The sequence below is a fragment of the Leptopilina boulardi genome, unplaced genomic scaffold, assembly GCF_019393585.1.
Source record: "Leptopilina boulardi isolate dan_hultmark-lab unplaced genomic scaffold, ZJU_Lbou_2.1 LbouV2_165, whole genome shotgun sequence".
Classification (NCBI taxonomy): Eukaryota; Metazoa; Arthropoda; class Insecta; order Hymenoptera; family Figitidae; genus Leptopilina; species Leptopilina boulardi.
In genome coordinates, this window is record NW_026137713.1 from 4,303,206 (window position 1) to 4,329,180 (window position 25,975).

At 31.0% G+C, this 25,975-nt stretch overlaps 1 protein-coding gene across 1 annotated transcript in view; it reads right to left on the reverse strand.

Annotated features, from left to right (window-relative positions):
* Positions 1-25,975, reverse strand: part of LOC127277052 (TWiK family of potassium channels protein 18-like) — a 299,454-nt gene that overhangs the window by 56,300 nt on the left and 217,179 nt on the right. The window contains exons 3-4 of the mRNA XM_051297866.1: positions 20,196-21,707; positions 12,906-13,191 (exon numbers count right to left, since the gene is read on the reverse strand). Of these exons, the coding sequence (XP_051153823.1) occupies positions 12,906-13,191; positions 20,196-20,549 (640 nt within the window). The 5' untranslated portion in view covers positions 20,550-21,707. The remainder of the gene's footprint in view (positions 1-12,905; positions 13,192-20,195; positions 21,708-25,975) is intronic.

The window sequence follows — 25,975 nt, forward strand, 5'->3', positions numbered from 1 at the left end:
TTCTCTGAAATTACCGACACAGAAATCTACCTTACCGTCTGCTGGTAAAACAGATTTTTAAAAAATGAAAATATAAGCATTACCGACATTGAAATATACCTTATCGACTGATGGTAAAGCAGTTTGTTGAAAAATGAAAATATAAAAATTACCGCCACAGAAATCTACCTTATCGACTGATGGTAAAGAATTTTTTTTGAAATGTGATTTCAAAATTGTTTTACCATCAATCGGTAAGGTAGATTTCTATGTCGGTAATTCTTTATATTTTAGTTTTCAAAAAAAACTGTTTTACCATCAGTCGATAAGGTTGATTTCTAGGTCGGTAATTTTTTATATATATTTATTATTTAAATTTTTTTTAACATCTTGTTAATTCTTTAATCATCTCTACATAGAAACTTTAGATTATCAGAAATTAATCAAAATTTTGCTTCAGATAAATGAGAATAATTTTGTCACTGTGCTTGAGTAGTAAAATTATTCGTACAATATTAATGATCCTATTAATTTGGATCGTTGCACTATATTTCATAAAATCTCAAACCACATGAAAGTACCTCGTTCGTCTTCACTAACAAGAGAGAAAAAGAAAAAAAAAATTTTTGATAACAAGTCGACTGATTGCTCAAATTAAATTGTAAAACTATTATTAGATATTGCACACACATAGCTCTATATATATAGTTTATTACTGTTATATAACGCACGTGATTCGAGTACATAATAAATTCACTCAACCTGGGGATTTAAATTAATTTTACTTTTACGGGAGGTGACGGTGATAATAAAAATTCATCCTCTTCATGAAACGAACGTAACATCTGTGTAGGGCTTAAAAATTCTGTGTACACTGTTTATGTTTTTATTTATTTTTATTTTTTTTTGGGGAGTACGGGAAGTTCAATCTTGTAGCTTCCGTTGGCAAAAAAAAATGAGTCTGCATAAATCCTTTGAGGAAATATGGATATAAATATTTATGAGCGATTTTCATCAATTTCAAACAAAACAAAGGTGACAAAAATCATATAAAGTTTTAAAATTAAATCCGTATAGACAAACAATATTTTTTAGAAAGGGTAAATAAAAATAGTAAAATTTTCCAACACAGTTATTAAAAAGAATTTTTGCTTCTAATTTGAAAAAAAACTCTCAAAATTAAATTCAGAATTTATAAATTTTAAGTTAAATATTAAAAAATTTTCCAACACAGTCATTAAACAGAATTTTTGCTTTGACCACCTCAAAAGGTGATTGCAACATTAATTTTTGCTATTTTTTATAAAAATTACGAAAGCGCCACATGATAAACAAATAAAATCAAATACAAATAGTTTTTGTTTTTAAAGTAAACGCAATTTTTATATTATTTGTTTTTCTCATTCGCAATATGCCAAAAATATTGGTCAACATACAGATTCATAATGAAAATTAACTTGATGCGCAGTCATGCGTCACTCGTTAAACATTGATTTTATTTTTCACCGTGTTTATCTTACCCTCCATTAAAACCTATTATCCCTTAAGTCCTGATTTATTTGGATAATAAATTGAGTGGGGCGTTTTGTAAAGTCAATTCTAAATTGCCAGGATCGCGCGCATTTCATGTAATAGAAGAGAAAAAAAAAAGCAAATCTTTATCGCGAATGAACTTTGAATCGTGTCACCTGCTCATCGATATCAGGACCTTTCTCATTGCCTGTAGAATCATTGAAACACGGAAATCGAATGTAGCGAACAGCGATAAACTTGAACGAAATGCTTCCTTAATGTGAAGATACAGTACCGAAGTTGAAACTTATCGTTACTCGTTGGAAATAAACTCTCGACCCTTTTCGCGAGTGACCACTACTATAACCTCATCTCTTCTCTTTCCTCTACTTCAACTTCCGTCGTGTCCTCATCCATGAAATGCAATTCTCCAAAGTGATCTGGCAGAAATAGAAACTGGACTGAAAACGATAGCAGAAGGAACTAGAGGTAAAAGAGACTGGAAAAAAAAGAAGAAGACAAATGTAACTATCTTCAGATCTCGAATACAGTAATAATGCGGAGCACGTCTTGACCGCAAGGACTCGCATAGACACGTTGACTCTTTTTTTTTTTAGTAATTACCTGTCAAATACAAAATCGATTATCAGTTTATGACGTTTAACGATTTCGACTGGAATAAATTCACTTGATAAGAAAATTTTTCAACTACGTCAGATAAGTTGTTTCCAAAATTTTGTTTTGTTACCCAACTTATCGTATCATTTCAAATCTTCTTTAACAGAATTTTAAAAATATTTTGACTACGACATATTGCTTTAAATTATAAATCTTACAGTAAACAAAATCTAAAACGTTCAAAGAAAGTTATGATACTCTTTGAACGAGGGAAGGGTTTTACTTTCAAGTTAGAAATAGAGAGGCGAAATGTAGAGCAAATTATTTTGTTCATTCTGAAGGTTTAATATCCAGTGTTGAGCTTGGCTTCAACCATAAAGCTACAACTTGAAGCAAAGAGATGTGAGATATAGGAAGAGGAACTAGTGTCGGCACACAGGTCGAACGTTGTGTTTACTCTGAACAAATATCCTGCGCAAGTTCTTGGCGTGTGCCGTTTCCAAGCACAAGAAATCGAGGTGGATCACGTTGAATGAGAGAGAAACGTTGATCCTTCAACCTCGTCTATTACTAACCTCGTCTCTCTCATATTCTCTCTCTCTCTCTCTCTCTCCCTAGAACCATGCAACGAACAAAATTCAAGTGTCAGAGGAAATCTGCTGAAACAAACTACAAGGAAACTCCTGTACAGAAACATGACTCCAAAGGGAATAACAATATGAAAATATTAAAAAAAAAAGTTCTTTAAACAATTTTTAAAACGTTTTTAATTAAAACTTTTTTAAAGTCAAATATGGAATAACTAAATTCAACATTAATTAATAAATTTGAATATATAGTTTTAGAGGGAAGGCAAACTATTGGCTAGATTTCTTCAATTATCTGACACTAGGTGACATATAACATAATTCAATTCAATGTTGATTAAATCGTATGCCATTGCACAGCAGAGCATGGCAATCATTATAGATTGACTATCGTAATAGATTTCTCTATCATTGGTCTCTATCTGCTTCGATTTGGTAACTTCATTGCGACAATAATACCTGGACTGATTCGATGAACTGTTATATAACTTATTAGTATTGATTTAATTTCTGATATTAACTAAAACATACAATATACTCAAATCGAACTAGAGGGAATTAAAATTCAAGACAAATAATTCGGATTAAAAAAAAAATGTTTTGATTTATATCGAGTCTAAATTGAATTTTATTGTTGATTGTAAATAAAATAGTTTCTAATCTGCTATTTAAAAAATAATCCAACTATAAATGCATCGAAAGCAAATTATAACCAAAATTCCGATGTTAATTACAAAAAAAAAAAGTTTTGTTTTATATCGAGTCTAAATTGAATTTATTGTTGATGTTAATAAAATAGTTTCTAATCTGCTATTTATAAAATAATTGAACTATAAATGCATCGAAAACAAATTAATAACTAAAATTCAAAGTTTGGATGGTTATTAAAAATATGTTTTGTTTTATATTGAGTCTAAAGTTTCTTATTATTATTATATTATGATTTTTATTATCACTGAAAAAAAATTCTGGTTAGGCTATATTTAACATTACTTTCTAGTTATGTTAACCAGAATTCTAGTTGAATTAACTAGAATTCTCGTTAAAATAACCAGAATTCTGGTTAACCTAACCAGAATCAAAATGTTAAATATACCCTAACCAGAATTCTGGTTATTCTAACTAGAATTCTGGTTATTCTAACTAGAATTCTGGTTATTCTAACTAGAATTCTGGTTATTCTAACTAGAATTCTGGTTAACCTAACCAAAATAAAAATGTTAAATATACACTAACCAGAATTCTGGTTGTTCTAACTAGAATTCTGGTTATTCTAACTAGAATTCTGGTTATTCTAACTAGAATTCTGGTTATTCTAACTAGAATTCTGGTTAACCTAACCAAAATAAAAATGTTAAATATACACTAACCAGAATTCTGGTTGTTCTAACTAGAATTCTGGTTATTCTAACTAGAATTCTGGTTATTCTAACTAGAATTCTGGTTAACCTAACCAAAATAAAAATGTTAAATATACACTAACCAGAATTCTGGTTGTTCTAACTAGAATTCTGGTTATTCTAACTAGAATTCTGGTTATTCTAACTAGAATTCTGGTTATTCTAACTAGAATTTTTTTTCAGTGATTAATTTATTACTTGTTGTAATTTGCTATATTCTAAATTTAATTTTCCAACACAATTATTAAAAATCATTTGAACATCTCTGTTATTGATGATGTAAATAAAACAAAAAAAAAATTGTTTTGTTTTATATCGAGTCTAAATTGAAATTTGTAAATTAATTTTATATAACTCGAATTTAAAATATTTTTGATTATTATTGATAGGACTTTTTATTTCCAACTAAAATTTTTCAAGATTCATTTAAAACGATGTGACATGTGAATAACATGCATGTGTATATTTTTAGTTATACGTTGAATATAAGATGCATTCACATACATCACTTTCTAGGAAATCCTCTGATAGTTGCATCGACACATACACACACATATATATATATGTATATAGATACATTCGGACGACATATGATACAGATGCAGCTGCATGCTCATGGGATTACAATTTCGAATAGCATGAATCTCTGTTTTCTCTCATTTTATCGCCTTCTACTTGCAAATATTTTTCTCTTTTTTTTTTTTTTTCTTTTATCAAATCCATCCATCCCTTTCAAACTCAGGAGAAAATTCAAAAGACCACAAGTCTTTTGGATCAACTTCTGTATAACAACCAGTATAGTTTTGAAATGGGACAGTGAGAGATGAAAATTTTTTCTGACGAACATCAGTTATTTTCTCTCTCTCTCTCTCTCACTTACTCTCGCATCCATTTCTTAGAATTTCAAGAAAAGATCTAAAAGAATGATCAATCAATCTTATCGTATCAATGTTCGTTGAAAAAAAGTCACGTTCTTAACTCACATTTTGTGATTTAAGACTTTACCTTTTATATGTATGTGTTTGAGTGAAATTGCGGTCACGAAAAATGTGAATTTATTTCAATCCAATCTTAAAAAAAAAAAAAACAATTGTGAAATGAACTGAACTAACAAATGAATGAGAATTTTGTCAATGTATAAGAGGAATTTTTCTTTTTAAATAAAAAAAGAGGCTTTAAAATTGAAAAGATTTTTCCGAAAAATGAGTTATTTATTACTAAATTCTCAAAAGCATTTTGAAATTTAGAAATATTAAATAGAATAGGTAATTAATTTCGAGATAATTATCCCAACTAATTAGCAAACTGTAATTTAATGTTAACCATCTGGTAACCAGCTGTATTGTTATTGTTGATTTAAAAAAAAAAATCTAATACCTAACGTTGAAAATCTCCTAAATTATTTAATAATAGGATCGTTGTGAAAAGTATCTTGCAAAGTTTTTCACGTGAAAATTCATTATATCGTCATATAATGTCCAAGTGGCTAGAAATGCATATCGATTCACTTAACGCTACCCTGGAGGCAAAAAGTTTTGTAACCTCATTCTATATTATTAAAAGATTTCGCCGCTGTCTTCAGTATGGGTCATTCCATGTCAAGTGTACCCAACCGATATTTTTGTTTAGGTTAGGTTAGGTTAGGTTAAGTTAGAGTAGGTTAGGTTAGGTTAGCTTAGGTTAGCTTATTTTAGGTTAGGTTAGGTTAGGTTAGGTTAGGTTAGGTTATTTTAGGTTAGGTTAGGTTAGCTTAGTTTATTTTAGGTTAGGTTATTTTAGGTTAGGTTAGCTTAAGTTAGGTTAGCTTAAGTTAAGTTAGGTTAGGTTTTAGGTTAGGTTATTTTAGGTTAGGTTAGCTTAGCTTATTTTAGGTTAGGTTAGGTTAGGTTATTTTAGGTTAGGTTAGCTTATTTTAGGTTAGGTTAGCTTAGCTTAGGTTAGCTTAGGTTAGGTTATTTTAGGTTAGGTTAGGTTAGCTTAGCTTATTTTAGGTTATTTTAGGTTAGGTTATGTTAGGTTAGGTTAGCTTAAGTTATGTTAGGTTAGGTTAGCTTAAGTTAGGTTAGGTTAGGTTTTAGGTTAGGTTAGGTTAGCTTAAGTTAGGTTAGGTTAGGTTTTAGGTTAGGTTAGGTTAGCTTATTTTAGGAAAGGTTAGGTTAGGTTATTTTAGGTTAGCTTAGCTTATTTTAGGTTAGGTTATTTTAGATTAGGTTATGTTAGGTTAGCTTAAGTTATGTTAGGTTAGGTTAGCTGAAGTTAGGTTAGGTTAGGTTAGGTTAGCTTATTTTAGGTTAGGTTAGGTTAGGTTAGCTTATTTTAGGTTAGGTTATTTTAGGTTAGGTTAGGTTAGGTTAGGTTAGGTTAGGTTAGGTTAGGTTAGGTTAGGTTAGGTTAGGTTAGGTATTAAAACGAACATAATCTCAAACCCACAAGCGAATTGACGTGGAAGGATTCAAGGTCATTGATCAACCATAACCTGAAAATACAAAGGCATTGGTTTTCAGTATTCAAGGCCTTAGTTCAAACATAACCTCAAAATTCAAGGACATAAATAATAGGACGAAGAAATGAACATAACCTAAAAATTTAGATAAAATTTTAATATATATATATATAGATATATATATATACTGTTTAGAATAAAAAGAGTTTTCCTCGCGGAACAATATTTTCATTTTGCGGCGAACTCTGATAAAAAAGCACCCGCAATACTTTTCGTAATTAACTGTCGCAAGAAAGGGAGAACGTGATATTGACAGGGGGGAAAATGGGGGGAGGGTCCCCCCTCAAGACGACTTATAAAAACTTGAGTGGCTTTCCACAGCAAAAGATATGAGAGAATAAGAAAAGAACGAAACCAGGTGGACTCTAGAAACGAATTAATTTGCTCCAGTCTCGCAAACTCGCTTTGCCTTATGTTTCTTTTATATCTCTTTTACTTCCTAAAACTCTAAATTATCGTTCAAGAGGATTATTATTATTAATGGAACTGAAATTTTTTTTCTACTTTTTTTTTTTTTTTAAAAAAAAAACCACTACTAAAATCCATAATTGTGAAATACTCGAGTTTAAATGGATAATAAGTGGACGAAAAAAAAAATTTTTTCCCACGAAATAAAGATTTTCTAAATTAAAACCAATACAGTTATTAAAAAATATTTTTAGATAACAAAATTTAAAAATGGGAATTTAATTACTATTATAATTGTCGGGAATTTTGTTTTTCAAATGAAATTTTAATACTAAAGAGTTAGATATATCTTTCTCTCATATTCTGTTGGATTAACGTCAATCCACGTCTTATGGGAACGTGAAAATCTCAACTTTTTGATAACAGGGGGGGGGGGGATTTTTGTTAACGACCTACTTTGAGCGTACCAGTCATAAGGAGTTAGCCGTTAAAATTGAAACCAAATTCGTTTACATCTGCTTGTGACACTAATACAGCTATGTCGACGCCTGCTAATTAAGCAATTAAAGTCTAATTACTGAGTGAATTTCAAATTTCTCAATTCGACCACTGTCTTTTTGGTCGCGAAACTTTTAATGTCTCTCTTTTTTTTTTTTTTATTATTATTGAAAAGTTTGTAGGAAAACTTTTATTAAAATTAATTTAACTTCAAAAAAAAGTAAATTAAAATTGGTTTGTCTAAAAATGATGTAATTGGAAAAAAAAATTTCCAGCAAATTTCCACTATAGTATTTTTCTAATATTACTTTAATGAAAAAGAAATTGTAACTATTATTGTTATTTGAAAACAAAGTATGTTAACTACACATTTCGAAATCATAGACGTCCAATCTGTGCCGATAATAACCAGAGTATACGATCGAATGTGGTGTCATTCGGTTTCGATTGCTTTACAGTTGCCCTTTGTTGCAAGGGATTCCTTTAACCTGTACTCTACAAATATTGACAATACTTGTGCTTACAGTTATACAATATTGAACTTCTCTCTCTCTCTCTCTCTCTCTCGAAAATTGTCCCCACTGTATTAGTTTCTCGATCCGTTTACTTCAAATCAAAATTTCCCGACCATTTCGACAAAAAATTTCTTTTTAATTTCGTTTATTGGCTTTTTTTAAAAATCTAAATTGGAAACTGATTTTATGATTATTAGGAAACAAGAGATTAAGTTCCAAAACAGAGGTATTGAATTGAAAAGGCAAGAGTGAACAAGGAAGACGTAAGATCCTAACAAGGTGCACGAATCAGTCATTTGGCGCGCACAGCATTTAGCTTGTTAAATACTACCAAGCGCGACGACTCAAACAGAAACCTTCAGGCAACACGAAACGTCGCGCAGACCTCGAGAGTTAAATTGTATAGTATTTGCTTCTAGTAATTATCCATGCCTTGCACCAATGTACTTCATCCCTCCCTCCCCCCTCCGCATCCAACCATTGATCTAGTTCACTAATTACATACAAGTAATCAGGTCCTCTGGTCTCGTACATCCGCAGGCAAATTTAATTTTATATCGTTATAGTCGGTCAAGTAATTAGGACATTGTAAAGCAATAGAATTAATGTGTGTTAAGGTTTCTAAATATAGATATAGTTAATTCAATCTAGATTTTCGATTTTTTAGATTCAACCAATACCTATGTTACATTCGACAATATTATATTTATTTTATTTCCTTTATTTCTTTTCTCTATTTATTCTCTAAATTTGAATTAGTAAAAATGTTTACTAATTTAAATTAGTGACTCACTTTTTGCTTCTGAATTGGTAAAATTTTACTAATTGTTAGTAAAAGTTACTAATAATTAGTAAAATTTTACTAATTCAGAAGCAAAAAGTGAGTCACTAATTCAAATTAGTAAACATTTTTACTAATTCAGATTTAGAGAGTACCATTTTTATGTAACATGTGAGAGAAACATTTTATTTTTCTTCTTGCATCTAGTCTTTATCATTTTCTCGATAAAGACTTATAATATATATATATATATAAAGTCATGAGAAAATCAAATAAAGTTAACAAAATGTTTTTCTCCAATTTTACATATGTATACATATCTTAAGCCTAAAAATCAACAGTAGTTGCCTAATTTTGATAAGTTTCAAAAAGTTTCCCAAAGGTTTAAAACTCCCGACCCTTATGTACTATTAGATAAAATATCTAAAAGGATCCGTAACGTGTGCAAGAGGGCAATGTACGAATGTTTGAACCATACTTTTCTTTTTTTTTATTATATGTAAATTAATATTTGTTAATTGTTAATTGATAAATAAACATTTATTAATTATCTACCTATATTACAAAAAGATATCGCCGCCAACGCCGCCGCCGCTGTTCCAAGACTCTGAATATAGCCGCAAGTCAAGAGAAGGGGGGGAGAAGAGAAGGGAGAGGGGGGGGACTTGCGGCTATATTCAGAGTCTTGAAACGATCTTAACCATTAAATTTAGGGTGGGGGGAGGGGAAAAGGAGGGGAAGAGAGGAGGGGGGATGGGGGTTGGCGCGCGAAGCCGCTGTTCCAAGACTCTGAATATAGCCGCAAGTCAAGAGAAGGGGGGGTAGAAGAGAAGGGAGAGGGGGGACTTGCGGCTATATTCAGAGTCTTGAAACGAACATAACCTTTAAATTTAGGGTGGTGGTGGGGAAAAGGAGGGGAAGAGAGGAGGGGGGATGGGGGTTGGCGCGCGAAGCGCGCAGGGGGCATAGCCCCCTAGTAAATTAATAAATAGATATTTAACAATGATAAAATAAGAAATGCGAAATATAAAATTTTACTTTTACCATAATTTATAATAATTAGTTTTATTAAATAAAAAATTGTTATAGAAATTGTTAAAAGTAAAATCTTTCCTTTTCTTTAATATATTTTTTTTTTATAAATTCGAGTTCCCAAAAATGGGCCTGATAACATTATCTTTATCTAAGAAGTGGAGTGTGAATCATTCTCTTTAAAAACCAAGGGAACTACCATTAGAATCAATAATCAAGTACAAAAAAAATTCATTTCTAAAAAAAAACACAAGTATAAAAAAAATATTCTTTAAAAAAGTATCCAGTATTATAATTGAGTCGACGGAAAGTAAAACCACACATAAAATTCTGACTCCCATTGAATTAACATGGCCGTCAGAATTTTTTATGTGGTTTTACTTTCCGGCGACTCAATTGCTACAAAATCTCAATTTTAAAGAATTTCATTTATAAAATATTTTCAAATATTAATATAATGTAAAAAATATTAATATAAATATTAATATAAAAAAGAATATATTCAAGGAAAGAAAAAGCTGATATTCAACATCACACTGTAAAACAACAATCAACAAAAAAAAGAGAGTGAAATAATAATAAAATTTATTTGATTATCATTTCTTTTCTATTTCTATTTCTTTTCCCTGATAGTATTGGTACAATTAAAGTTGGACCCATACTGTCAACATCACATTTTGGATAGGACCTTTTACGAATTTTGCCGATTCAATTTTAATTGTATCGACAAAATTTAATCCTTATAATTCTAATTTCCTTATTTTTCTAAAAGAAGATTCAAATTCAAAACTATTTCCAAGTTAGAGGACAATGCATTCCTGACTTAAAACAATTAATTTAAATTCTTTGCTTTATGCATCTTAGGATGTAACACCTATTTACATTCTGTCATGTCTCTTTAACCAAAATACTATGTGATATTAAGTTTTTTTTTTAATTATTCAAGGCCGATAATTCGGATGATAAAAAAAAATTGTTTTACTTTATATCGAGTCTAAATTTATTGTTGATGTAAATAAAATAGTTGCTATTTACGTACAACGATGCATCGAAAACAAATTATAACCAAAATTCAGATGGTTATTAAAAAAAAAATTTTTTTGTTTTATATCGAGTCTAGTGATTAGTTTTAAGTTTACAATTCGAGTTTAGGAGTTGTCCGATATTACTCAGGTATTTCCCCTATATTGACAAATATAATATAATATAAAATTATATTAATATTTGTCGATAGTAATAATAATAATAATAACGTTCAAAAGCCGAAAGGTATATGAACTATGAATAATAATAATAATGTTTGTGAACTTATAATGTTGACTTATAATTCGAATTTAAAATATTTTAATATTGTTTTTATATAAGTTAGGCAATAAGAAAAAATATTAACACTTTTTGAAAAAAAAATCCGTTATCTAATTTTTGTTTGTTTCCATAAAGAATAGAAATTTTTCTTTGTATAATTATACTAAGCTATATCAAACAATTTTTTAAATATTTTTATTTATTTAAAAAACGAATTATTCGTTACTTAATTAGTTTTTTTTTGTAATTAATTAATTCTAGTAATTTGCTATTTTCTATATTAAATTTTTCAACACAGTTATTAAAAATTACTTGAACATTTCTGTTCCTAATTCTAATCTTAGTCTACATTTTGCAATAATTCTAACGCTAAATATAAATTAATAAAATCATTTTATTGAAAAAGTTTCTTTCACTCCTTTAATGGAAAATAAAAAGTAATTAATTTACGACGTAGATTATTATTAAAATATGTGACGTTAAAAATTTATTGACGTTAATATATAACCACGAAAATTGAGAATTGAAAAATGTTTCAATAAAAGAATATCGCGTAAAAAACTGAAATATGCAAAAAAATTGCAAATTGAAAATCACAAAGTGTAAATTATTAAATAGAATTTTTGATAAACGATTTTTGTTTTATGTCACAATTTTTAAAAAAAAACATTCTTCAACACGTAAATGTAATAAAAATGATTAAATTAAAATTATGATCCACAATATGATAGGAATTATTTTTATATTATAAAAATGATGATTGTGAAGGTGGTGGTTTTCTTTATTATCTATAATTATCCTCGCAATTATGTCAATTTTCAAGTTTTTTTTTTTTATAGTTTAAGTGTTAGAATTCTCATTCGCAATCTGCTGTATACATTTTCATGATTAAAATTTTTCCGCAAGCTTGTTTTACGATAAAAAAAATATATATAATAACAGCAGTCCAGTGGCGATAAAAAAATGATTTATGTGTCTAGGCACTCATAGAACTCACTCATGTAATTTATCAGACTTCTTCTAATTTAAAATCATAATTACCGAATATTAAAAAATCTAACTGAATTATTTATTTTTTTTAAAAAATTAAAACTCAAGTTATTAGTAAAATCTTCTATTATATTAAGTTAACAAATTTCCAGAAACGACACCGACCCCGTGACCTCGACACCGTCCTTGGAAAATCTATTTTCACTTATTTTCAAATAAATCAAAATACTTCGCCATATGCTTTTAGAAAATCTTACATACTTTTTTTTTGTAAAATGTTTTTTTAATTTTAACCAGAAAAAGGGTTATTTTGCATTTTCATCCCAAATAAAGGGTTATTTTGCAATTTTTTACGAATTTTTGGATATATACCTTTAAAATTACTCTATTTTTAAAAAGTTACTTATAAACAATTTTTTTCAATTTTTTATGGTTTTTTTTTAATTATTTATTGTTGTTTTTTAAATTTTTAGTTAGGAACCTATAATATTGTGCCTAATTTTAAGTGTCATTGAAATCAATTGTTTTTAACTTAATAATTTTAACATTTCTTATTTTAAAACGAAACATCTTCTATTATATTAAGTTAACAAATTTTCAAAAAACGACACCGACACCGTTTTTGTTTCGAAGGAACTCTAATTGTAATGAAATCGTTTTACGATTTCTAAATATATAAGGCAATTGTCAAGAGAACGATTTGTAATGCGAGGGTACCTTTTAGAGATTGCATATTATACTATATATATATATAAAGGAGTGTGTTATAATACTCACCGATGGTTGTGAGAACAGTGAGAGAATAGAGGAAAGCTTTGGCAAAGTTCCACTCGTATTCCGGAACTCGTCGCTCGGTGACTCCATCATTGTTGGAGATTTTAGTGGGAGTCCCAGAGCTTTGCGATGCTATCATTTCCTCGGTGATCCTCTTCACCAGCTGATCCTGAAAACGGGATATCTCTTGCGCCGCTAGCCTCGTCCAATTCTCTCGATAGAGAATGTTCAAATTCACTGTTATTTCCCATATGTTCTCAACAGTACGCTCTCGCGCTTCAGTATTTATCTAGAAAGAATAACAAGAAGGATCAATCAAAATTCTCTAATTGACGATTTTCAACTTGTTTTCTTTTTTTTTTTTTTCTTTTTGTATTGTACATTTCACGCTATTTCAATTAATCGAGAAAAGTTTGTGTGTCTGGTGTTTTGTATAAAAACAGTGGAACTATCGATATATATATATATATATATATATTTGAGATTTAACATTGAAAAGTCTATTGATACTATAAGCGGATTAGTTAAAGTATTATTGCTCTATCTGCGATCAAATTGCATATGCCTTTTCAAAAAAAAAACAATAAAATATAAAATGATACATTTTTTTGTTCAACAATAACTTTTCTCTATTTAGGGTTTGTTGTCTATTTAAAAAAAAAAAACATTAAATAAAATAATATTATATTTCCAATGTCTACATCAGCATTATTGAAGTGAAAAGGAATTATAATTTAAAATAAATCAGATAAATTGGATAGTTATAAAAAAATTTTTTTTTTCTTTTTATATCGAGTCTTTTTTAATTTGACCTTGAAAAACCTTGACTTGATCTTGAATGATCTGGAAATAACCATGCATGCTCTTCATTTGACCTTGAATATCATTGACATAAACTTCAAATGACCTTGACTTAAAGGTCATATCAAGGACATTAATTGTAGTTCAAGTAAATGACATTCAAGGTCATTTGAAGGTCATATAAAAAGAAATTTAAGGTCATTTTAAGGTTGAGTCAACGTTATTTAAAGGTCATATTAAGGTTACTCAAGGTAGTTTAAAGGTCAGGTGAAGGTCAAGACAAGGTCATTTAAAGATCAGGTCACTCAAGATCGTTTGAAGGTCAGATCAAAGACATTCAAGGTCATTTGAAGGTCAGATCAAGGTCATTCAATGTCAAGTCAACGACATTCAAGGTCATTTGATGGTTATTCAAGGTCAAGTCAATGTCATTTAATTTCATTGGAAGTTAAAGTTAAAATTAAGTCAAATTCGTATTGAATTTCGAACCACCTTTAAACCACTTTTCGTCATAAAAAACTTTCCAAAAACAAGTTGTAAATTCAGATGTTCATTACATGAACATTTTGCTTCCTCTTTACGATCAGCAAAAAAATTTGCTTCCTCGTGGAGAAAGCAAAGTTTTATTGCTAAAATGTGAATTTCTGATTTTTTAACTTTCATTAATTCTTTAAAATTAAATTCGCGAGATAATCGTTCGGGAATACCGCCAATAAAATAGGGAAAAAGTTTCGAACAAAAAAAGTATGGCGCACTTTTTGATTGGTCCAGCGGATGCTGAGCTACACTCAAAAATAATTTAGAAAAATTTTCAAAAAATTAAATTCCTTAGATAATCTTTCGGGAATACTGCTATAGTGATTAGAAGAAAGTTTCGAACAAAAAATGTATGGCGCACTTTTTGATTGGTCCAGCTGATGCTGAGCTAAACTAGAAAACAAATTCGGAAAAATTTTCGAAAAACTTAATTCGCGAGATAATCGTTCGGGAATACCTCCAATAAAATAGGGAAAAAGTTTCGAACAAAAAATGTATGGCGCACTTTTTGATTGGTCCAGCGGATGCTGAGCTACACTCACTAAAACTGGGGAAAAATTTTCGAAAAAAAAAATTCGCCAGATAATGACTCGGGAATAATGCCAAAAAATTGAGCAAAAAGTCTCGAACAAAAAATGTATGGCGCACTTTTTGATTGGTCCAGCGGATGCTGAGCTACACTCACTAAAACTGGGAAAAAAATTTGGAAAAAAAAAATTTGCCAGATAATGACTCAAGAATAATGCCAAAAAATTGAGCAAAAAGTCTCGAACAAAAAATGTATGGCGCACTTTTTGATTGGTCCAGCGGATGCTGAGCTACACTAACTAAAACTGGGAAAAAAATTTCGAAAAAAAAAATTTGCGAGATAATTGATCGGGAATACCGCCAAAGTCTTAACCCGGGAGTCTCGAACAAAAAATGTATGGCGCACTTCTTGATTGGTCCAGCGGATGCTGCGCTACACTCTGATAAATTTTTTTATAAAATTTCGAAAAATTTAATTTGCGAGATAATTGATCGGGAATACCGCCAAAGTCTTAACCCGGGAGTCTCGAACAAAAAATGTATAACGCACTTTTTGATTGGTCCAGCGGATGCTGAGCTACATTCAGATAAATTTTTCAAAAAATTTTCGAAATATTAAATTCGCGAGATAATCGTTCCGGAATACCGCCAAATTCTTTAGCAAAAAAGTAGCGAACGAAAAATGTATGGCGCACTTTTTGATTGGTCCAGCGGATGCTGAGCTACACTCTGATAAATTTTTTTATAAAATTTCGAAAAATTTAATTTGCGAGATAATTGATCGGGAATACCGCCAAAGTCTTAACCCGGGAGTCTCGAACAAAAAATCTATGGCGCACTTTTTGATTGGTCCAGCGGATGCTGAGCTACATTCAGATAAATTTTTTAAAAAATTTTCGAAAAATTAAATTCGCGAGATAATCGTTCCGGAATACCGCCAAATTCTTTAGCAAAAAGTTGCGAATGTAAATGTATGGCGCACTTTTTGATTGGTCCAGCGGATGCTGAGCTAAACTAGAAAACAAATTCGGAAAAATTTTCGAAAAACTTAATTCGCGAGATAATCGTTCGGGAATACCTCCAATAAAATAGGGAAAAAGTTTCGAACAAAAAAAGTATGGCGCACTTTTTGATTGGTCCAGCGGATGCTGAGCTACACTCAAAAATAATTTAGAAAAATTTTCAAAAAATTAAATTCCTTAGATAATCTTTCGGGAATACTGCTATAGTGATTAGAAGAAAGTTTCGAACAAAAAATGTATGGCGCACTTTTTGATTGGTCCAGCTGATGCTGAGCTAAACTAGAAAACAAATTCGGAAAAATTTTCGAAAAACTTAATTCGCGAGATAATCGTTCGGGAATACCTCCAATAAAATAGGGAAAAAGTTTCGAACAAAAAATGTATGGCGCACTTTTTGATTGGTCCAGCGGATGCTGAGCTACACTCACTAAAACTGGGGAAAAATTTTCGAAAAAAAAAATTCGCCAGATAATGACTCGGGAATAATGCCAAAAAATTGAGCAAAAAGTCTCGAACAAAAAATGTATGGCGCACTTTTTGATTGGTCCAGCGGATGCTGAGCTACACTCACTAAAACTGGGAAAAAAATTTGGAAAAAAAAAATTTGCCAGATAATGACTCAAGAATAATGCCAAAAAATTGAGCAAAAAGTCTCGAACAAAAAATGTATGGCGCACTTTTTGATTGGTCCAGCGGATGCTGAGCTACACTAACTAAAACTGGGAAAAAAATTTCGAAAAAAAAAATTTGCGAGATAATTGATCGGGAATACCGCCAAAGTCTTAACCCGGGAGTCTCGAACAAAAAATGTATGGCGCACTTCTTGATTGGTCCAGCGGATGCTGCGCTACACTCTGATAAATTTTTTTATAAAATTTCGAAAAATTTAATTTGCGAGATAATTGATCGGGAATACCGCCAAAGTCTTAACCCGGGAGTCTCGAACAAAAAATGTATAACGCACTTTTTGATTGGTCCAGCGGATGCTGAGCTACATTCAGATAAATTTTTCAAAAAATTTTCGAAATATTAAATTCGCGAGATAATCGTTCCGGAATACCGCCAAATTCTTTAGCAAAAAAGTAGCGAACGAAAAATGTATGGCGCACTTTTTGATTGGTCCAGCGGATGCTGAGCTACACTCTGATAAATTTTTTTATAAAATTTCGAAAAATTTAATTTGCGAGATAATTGATCGGGAATACCGCCAAAGTCTTAACCCGGGAGTCTCGAACAAAAAATCTATGGCGCACTTTTTGATTGGTCCAGCGGATGCTGAGCTACATTCAGATAAATTTTTTAAAAAATTTTCGAAAAATTAAATTCGCGAGATAATCGTTCCGGAATACCGCCAAATTCTTTAGCAAAAAGTTGCGAATGTAAATGTATGGCGCACTTTTTGATTGGTCCAGCGGATGCTGAGCTAAACTAGAAAACAAATTCGGAAAAATTTTCGAAAAACTTAATTCGCGAGATAATCGTTCGGGAATACCTCCAATAAAATAGGGAAAAAGTTTCGAACAAAAAAAGTATGGCGCACTTTTTGATTGGTCCAGCGGATGCTGAGCTACACTCACTAAAACTGGGAAAAAAATTTGGAAAAAAAAAATTTGCCAGATAATGACTCAAGAATAATGCCAAAAAATTGAGCAAAAAGTCTCGAACAAAAAATGTATGGCGCACTTTTTGATTGGTCCAGCGGATGCTGAGCTACACTCACTAAAACTGGGAAAAAAATTTAGAAAAAAAAAATTTGCCAGATAATGACTCAAGAATAATGCCAAAAAATTGAGCAAAAAGTCTCGAACAAAAAATGTATGGCGCACTTTTTGATTGGTCCAGCGGATGCTGAGCTACACTCACTAAAACTGGGAAAAAAATTAGGAAAAAAAAATTTTGCCAGATAATGACTCAAGAATAATGCCAAAAAATTGAGCAAAAAGTCTCGAACAAAAAATGTATGGCGCACTTTTTGATTGGTCCAGCGGATGCTGAGCTGCACTCACTAAAACTGGGAAAAAAATGAGGAAAAAAAAATTTTGCCAGATAATTGATCGGGAATACCGCCAAAGTCTTAACCCGGGAGTCTCGAACAAAAAATGTATGGCGCACTTTTTGATTGGTCCAGCGGATGCTGAGCTACATTCAGATAAATTTTTTAAAAAATTTTCGAAAAATTAAATTCGCGAGATAATCGTTCGGGAATACCGCCAATAAAATAGGGAAAAAGTTTCGAACAAAAAATGTATGGCGCACTTTTTGATTGGTCCAGCGGATGCTGAGCTAAACTAGAAAACAAATTCGGAAAAATTTTCGAAAAACTTAATTCGCGAGATAATCGTTCGGGAATACCTCCAATAAAATAGGGAAAAAGTTTCGAACAAAAAATGTATGGCGCACTTTTTGATTGGTCCAGCGGATGCTGAGCTACATTCAGATAAATTTTTTAAAAAATTTTCGAAAAATTAAATTCGCGAGATAATCGTTCGGGAATACCGCCAATAAAATAGGGAAAAAGTTTCGAACAAAAAATGTATGGCGCACTTTTTGATTGGTCCAGCGGATGCTGAGCTAAACTAGAAAACAAATTCGGAAAAATTTTCGAAAAACTTAATTCGCGAGATAATCGTTCGGGAATACCTCCAATAAAATAGGGAAAAAGTTTCGAACAAAAAATGTATGGCGCACTTTTTGATTGGTCCAGCGGATGCTGAGCTACACTAAAAATCATTTTTGAAAAATTTTTGAAAAACTAAATTCGCGAGATAATCGTTCGGGAATACCGCCAAATTCTTTAGCAAAAAGTAGCGAACAAACAATTCATGGCGCACTTTTTGATTGGTCCAGCGGATGCTGAGCTACACTCAAAAATATTTTGGAAAAATTTTCGAAAAAATAATTTTGCGAGATAATCGATTCGGAATACCGCCAAAAAAATGAGCAAAAAGTCTTGAACAAAAAATGTATGGCGTAGAAAAAAATTGACACCCTGATCCGAGTAGAGGAAGACCCTTTTTACCACCAAAAACGCATCCAAAATCATAAAAAACTTACCAAAAAGTTGTAAATTCAGATGTTCATTACATGAACATTTTGCTTTCTCTTTACGATCAGCAAAAAAATTTGCTTCCTCGTGGAGAAAGCAAAATTTTATTGACAAAATGTGAATTTTTAATTTTTTAACTTTCATTAATTCTTTAAATTTACCTCAAATGAATACTTTATATATATCGATCGATTCGTCTTGACGTATAGAATACGATTTTATTATATATAACCTTAAATTTTTCTATTTAAAAATTTTTTCGATTAAAAAAAAATTTTTGGAAAAAAGACCATAAAATTTTTTTTTTGGAGTATTTTTCAAAATCCTTTGGTCAGATTTGAGATATTAATATGATAAATGAGCCTACCAAATTTTATCTAAATACATTAAAACCTGTTAAAGTTATCTTCTAAACAAAAAAAGGATCCACACACACACACACATACACATACATACATCCGGACAATTGATCAGGATCTCATATAACATGTTTCTATAAAGAAAAAAATTTGTTTCCGCCACTTTGAAAAGTTTTATAAACGAAAGGACTACAAAGCTTCCTCCACGAGGAAGCAAAAAATAATTTTTCTTAGACAGACTATTTTAATGCAATTTCTTGCACAAAATACACCGCAAACTGTAAAAAAAAATTGACAGCCAAAAAAGAGTAGAGGAAGACACCTATTACCACCTAAAAGTCATTCAACCCATAAATCCAAAATTATAAAAAAGTTCCCAAAAAAATTTAATTTTTCTTAGGCAGACGATTTTAATGCAATTTCTGGCACAAAATACACCGCAAAGTGTAGAAAAAAATTGGCAGTCCAATCCGAGTAGAGGAAGACTCCTATTACAATCTTTAAAGCACTTTTCGTCATAAAAACTTTTCCAAAAAAATTTAATTTTTTTAGGCAGATTATTTCATTGCATTTTCTGGCACAAAATACACCGAATAGTGTAGAAAAATATTGACAGTCCGATCCGAGTAGAGGAAGACATTCAAGGTCATTTGAAGTGTATGTCAAGGTCATGCCAAGTTCATTTAAAGGTCAAGTCAAAGACATTCAAGTTTATTTGAAGGTTAAGTTAAGGTCATTTTAGGTCATGTCAAGGACATTTAAGATCATTTGAAGGTTAAGTCAAGGTCATGTCAAGGTCATTTGATGGTCAAGTCATTTATTTTACACTTTTAATTAAGTTTAAATCACAATTCATCTAATTATTCGAATATTAAAACAAAAATTCCCTTTTACATCGAGTCTATATGAATTTTTTTAGATTAATGGTATTTTCAATAAAATAGTAACAGTTACTGTTACTATATTATAAAAATGAATTAATAATAAATTAATTAATTACCTGTTGTAATCGTGCTGTAGTATTTCTTCTTCCATATTGATTACCATTGGCAATGGTTGTTGCAAGTGTTCTTTGATGAATACTATCAACGCCACCTTCAATTGCCAAGAAAATGAAACTTCCTAATAGTGTATATGCAACTAAAAGTGCACAAATTCCAAGGTTTATGATAAAACCTTTAAGGAAGGAATGATGGCTCGCTTTGTCAGGAACGCCTCCAAAGCACAGACATCTTACTTGGCTTTGCTGTGCTTTAGAGGATTCTGAATTGGTTTTATAGGACGACGTGTTGCCGTTGTTAGCGGCCTTCAAGCCCTCGTAAGCTCTATAATGACGTGTACTATCTTTCTCCATTCTTTTAGGGCCCCTTCACCAGTGGCCGCTTTCTCTCTCTTTCTCTCTATTTTTTTTTTATTTTCACTTTTTACATTTGTTGTCAACCAATGACATTTAGAAAAACAGAAAATATCGTTGAATGATGAAAAGAGTTTTACAATTGTCACAATAAATGATAGACATTTATGTATACAAAATGAGAGATGAATCTCTATTATTTTCTTGAATTTTTTTCTTTTTACTTTGTTTACGATTTCTTGATAAATTGCCCACAACACTTTGGATAGTTGTTTGGTTTTTTGTTTTTATTTATTTTTCACGCGAGAGATGTTTATTAGAATGAAAAGCGTAGACGTTTCCGGAACGAGAACATTTTTTTAATTCGTCGAAATTATAAACGGACACTGTTGATTTGTGGTTTTTGGTCTGGATGTAGCTGAGGGAAAAAAATATATATATATATGACTAAAATCGCGTGACTTCACTAGAAAATTGTTAAATATTTATTACTGTTCTCATTCTCTCTTAGCGTAAATATTTGTGGCGGAAAAAAAAGAGATCTCATTGTTAGTATTGCGCTTTATTTTAATCGCTTTTTCATTCTTCGTGCACACTTTTATTTTATTTTTTTTTAATGCCTTCAAAACGAGATGAATTTAAAAGTCGAAGAGACTTGGCTAGGGAGATTTTTCTGAGAGAATTTTAAGAGGATCCAGAACGAGTCACTTAACTCACATTGGACTTAAGGCCAAAGCGGCACTGGATTCTTTTTCCTTTTTGTCGCTTATAACAACCGTGGAGAAGAGTTGGTTATATTAAAAAAAAAAAAAAAAAAGATGAAGGCGTTGGGAAAAGATTTTTCCTTCATCCCGACAAATTTTCTCTCAAGTATTCGTATACACAACACGCCTGGTGTGTAAAGCGAGGTATATATTGGTGGTTATGAATATTCTCCAAACTTCTTATCCTCTCGCGTAGAATCTTGTTTTTCTTGAAGAAGATAATAATATTGAAGTGGTAGTGATGACGATGGTGGGTGGTCAATTACTGAGATCATTTTCATGATTCTTAACAACTCCAATGAGTTGGCAATCAATTGATAATTCATTTTTGCATAGGGGAAAGAAAGAATGAATCTTGATTTTGAAGCCTTATTAAGGTGAAATTGTCAGTCATCTGAAACAAAAAAAAACAAGAAAAAAAAATTTTAGAAATTATATTTTTGTATAAAGTAGAAAATAAAATTAAATATTTTAATAAAGTTATATATATGTATTGCCATTATTGGTGTATTCAAGGTGGTAACTTTGGAACGATATATACACAAAGTAAATTTGCGATCATCGACTCCAGATAATTCAGTCTCTGATACTGTGGTTTATCGACATATATACATATATATATACATATATAATAGTGTTCAACTCGCAGTTTAACCGATAGTTTGTTCTCCAAGTCGGTGCCCCTTCCCCCCCCCTCTCTCTCTCTCCTCATGCCACAAACCGTTTAGCTACGGTGAATGTTTCCATCGATCTTGCAAAACGATAAATTAACGCCAAGTTAACCCCACAAGGATGAATTTCGTTGTCGTTAACGTAGCGCACAATTGTGCCATAGTTTCTCCAAATCTTTGAGCGGATTTCCTTTGGGACATATATATATATATATATATATATATATAATATCGATTTTGATGTCACTTATATTTGAAAGGAAGAAGTGTTTCTTTGACTCTGATTTAAATATATATATATACCTATTCAAGTATACGTATATATAAAACATTTTTTGAGTCAGATTCTTTTTTGTTGAAATTCTCAAGATGAAGGGGTTTTCATCATAAAGTTTTGTTTTTTTTTAAATTTACGAATTTTCAGTTTTTCCTTTTTTTTATACATGTTCAAAATAACTTATTTTTGAAATAAAACTATACCCCTTTTGCAAGTATTAAAATTATTAAAATTTTATCTATTCGTTTCTTGGTTATAGGGGGAATTTGAACTAAGGCCTTGAATTCTGTAAATCTATGCAACTAGAATTTTGAGGTTATGTTTGATCTATGTTCTTGAAACCAATGCACTCAAAATTTTGAGATTATATTCGCGCCCACTTGGAAAGATTCCCCAGAAAGTGCCTCCTGGAGGTTCTATCCGAATTCCGTCAGAATCCCATCGGAAATTCTTTGGAATTCCGTCGGAATTCCATCGGAGTTCCAAAGAATTTCCGATGGGATTTCGACGGAAACTATGGAAACAGTTAGTTATTATGGCAACAGTTACTATGGCAAAAGTTACTATGGAAACAGTTAGTTACTATGGCAAAAGTTATTATGGCAAAAGTTACTATGGAAACAGTTAGTTACTATGGCAACAGTTACTATAGCAAAAGTTACTATGGAAACAGTTAGTTACTATGGCAACAGTTACTATATGGCAAAAGTTATTATGGCAAAAGTTACTATGGAAACAGTTAGTTACTATGGCAACAGTTACTATAGCAAAAGTTACTATGGAAACAGTTAGTTACTATGGCAACAGTTACTATAGCAAAAGTTACTATGGAAACAGTTAGTTACTATGGCAACAGTTACTATATGGCAAAAGTTATTATGGCAAAAGTTACTATGGAAACAGTTAGTTACTATGGCAACAGTTACTATAGCAAAAGTTACTATGGAAACAGTTAGTTACTATGGCAACAGTTACTATATGGCAAAAGTTATTATGGCAAAAGTTACTATGGAAACAGTTAGTTACTATGGCAACAGTTACTATAGCAAAAGTTACTATGGAAACAGTTAGTTACTATGGCAACAGTTACTATAGCAAAAGTTACTATGGAAACAGTTAGTTACTATGGCAACAGTTACTATATGGCAAAAGTTATTATGGCAAAAGTTACTATGGAAACAGTTAGTTACTATGGCAACAGTTACTATAGCAAAAGTTACTATGGAAACAGTTAGTTACTATGGCAACAGTTACTATATGGCAAAAGTTATTATGGCAAAAGTTACTATGGAAACAGTTAGTTACTATGGCAACAGTTACTATAGCAAAAGTTACTATGGAAACAGTTAGTTACTATGGCAACAGTTACTATAGCAAAAGTTACTATGGAAACAGTTAGTTACTATGGCAACAGTTACTATATGGCAAAAGTTATTATGGCAAAAGTTACTATGGAAACAGTTAGTTACTATGGCAACAGTTACTATAGCAAAAGTTACTATGGAAACAGTTAGTTACTATGGCAACAGTTACTATATGGCAAAAGTTATTATGGCAAAAGTTACTATGGAAACAGTTAGTTACTATGGCAACAGTTACTATGGCAAAAGTTACTGTGGCAAAAGTTACTGTGTCAAAAGTTACTGTTGCAAAAGTTATTATGGCAAAAGTTACTATGGAAACAGTTAGTTACTATGGCAAAAGTTATTATGGCAAAAGTTACTATGGAAACAGTTACTATGGAAACAGTTAGTTATTATGGCAAAAGTTACTATGGAAACAATTAGTTACAACAACTATAGAATTTCGACGGAATTACGTTGGAAGTTCCGGCGAAATTCTGATAGAACCTCCAGGGGGCACTTTCCGGGGGAATCTTTCCAAGTGGGGCTCTAAAAATTTTGAAAAAATTAATCAGAATTCCGTCGGAATCCCAAAGGAAATTCTTTGGAACTCTGGTGGAATTCCGACGGAATTACGTTGGATGTTCCGGCGGAATTCTGATAGAACCTCCAGGGGGCACTTTCCGGGGAATCTTTCCAAGTGAGAACCTATTTATAACCTTTATTTTTAAGATTATGTTCATTTTAACCATATTTTTGACATGATTACTACAATCATTGTCAAAAAAATTTTTTTTTAAATTAAAAATACAATCTACAAATGTGAAGGCAAGATTTTCCAGACGATTTCACACTGAATATCTTTCAGGTGCGATAAGTCAATGTCGGGCAAAATTCGGTATATTCTTGCTTAGCCCAAGAGTAAGAGATTAAGGAGCTTCGGTCGAGCAGTAGATTAGAGCCAAGAGTTGAATTACGGTCTTTGTACTTTCGGCTCTTGGTAATGTGGCACTACATATAGATATATATATATATATATAGTTTTCGAGAGAAACAAACGACAAGGGGAGCTACCTTCAGCACCTAGTTTAGACTCAGGTTTACTACGATGAGAGCCTGTAATTACTTCTAATTCATTATTCAAATCTTGCGGTGTTTTAATTCAATATTAAAGTTTCATTTTCCAATTTGGTTATTCACTCTTGATAATTTCATTAATAAAATTCTATCACCCAGAGAAATGATTTATTTAAACCAAATAAAATATATTTGAGTTAAATAAACGTATATTTGTCTCAGAGCCTACTAACTTATTTATTTGGCGTAAATAAAAATTTTATTTGTCAGAAATAAATTTTTCTTTGGCTCAAATAAATTTTTTATTTCAATGAAATAAAATATATTTGCAACAAATATAAATGAGTTAGTAGGCTCGGAGACAAATATATACCATTTCTCTGAGTGTATTTTCTCTTATGCATTATTTAAAACAAAAATAATCGAAATATAATATCGTGTTACGAAATTAAATAATCAAAATTAATAGAGAAAAAAAAAAGTTTTATGAAAATTGATAAAAAGTTTGATAGGAAAAATAATGAATATCGATTGAATTAAAATTCTAGGTAAGTTACATGATTTAGTGAATTCACAGCAAGTCCAGAATATTGCTAGATATATATATATACGTATACTATATATGCATTTTGCATAATATGGAAAGATTATTACGCTAAAGGTTTACGTGATTTCTTGTCGGAATCGTCTTTTAAGAAAATAGGCTATCCCATCTTCTCTCTCTCTCTCTTTCTCTCGTTTTTGCATCTACCATCATCTTGAGTTCTTTCATATATATTGGAAGTCACCCCCCCCCTTCCATCTCTCGTATATTAGCATTTATAACCAGAACTTGGGAGAAGATAACCAGTAAGCAGAGACGAAGAGAAAGACGTGCTTATCATCCACGTCGTTGGAAGGTTTGAGATCAAGGTTCTTTTTTTTTTTGACTGTGACGAAAAGAACTTGTATATATATCGAGTCAAAGAAATGGGTAGAAAATGCAATTTCGTCGTAAGGTTTTTTTTTTTTTTTTTTTTTTCCACCAAACCACCTGTACTCGTCTCAGCGACTTTTAAATTCGTACTATTGTCAGCTCTATTTGCGGAAAAATGTTTATTCAATTTCATTTCACCACCACTGCAAGATATTTATTCGCTCGCTTTCGCCCAAAGACGCACACCATGTTTTTCTCCAGAGAATGAAAAAAAAAAAATCATTTTTTAAAGTCAAGGTGCGAATAGAGGACCCTCTGGAAATATTCTTCTTTTTTTTTTTTTTGCCAAGGAAAAATTTTCTACACGAAAAATTGTCA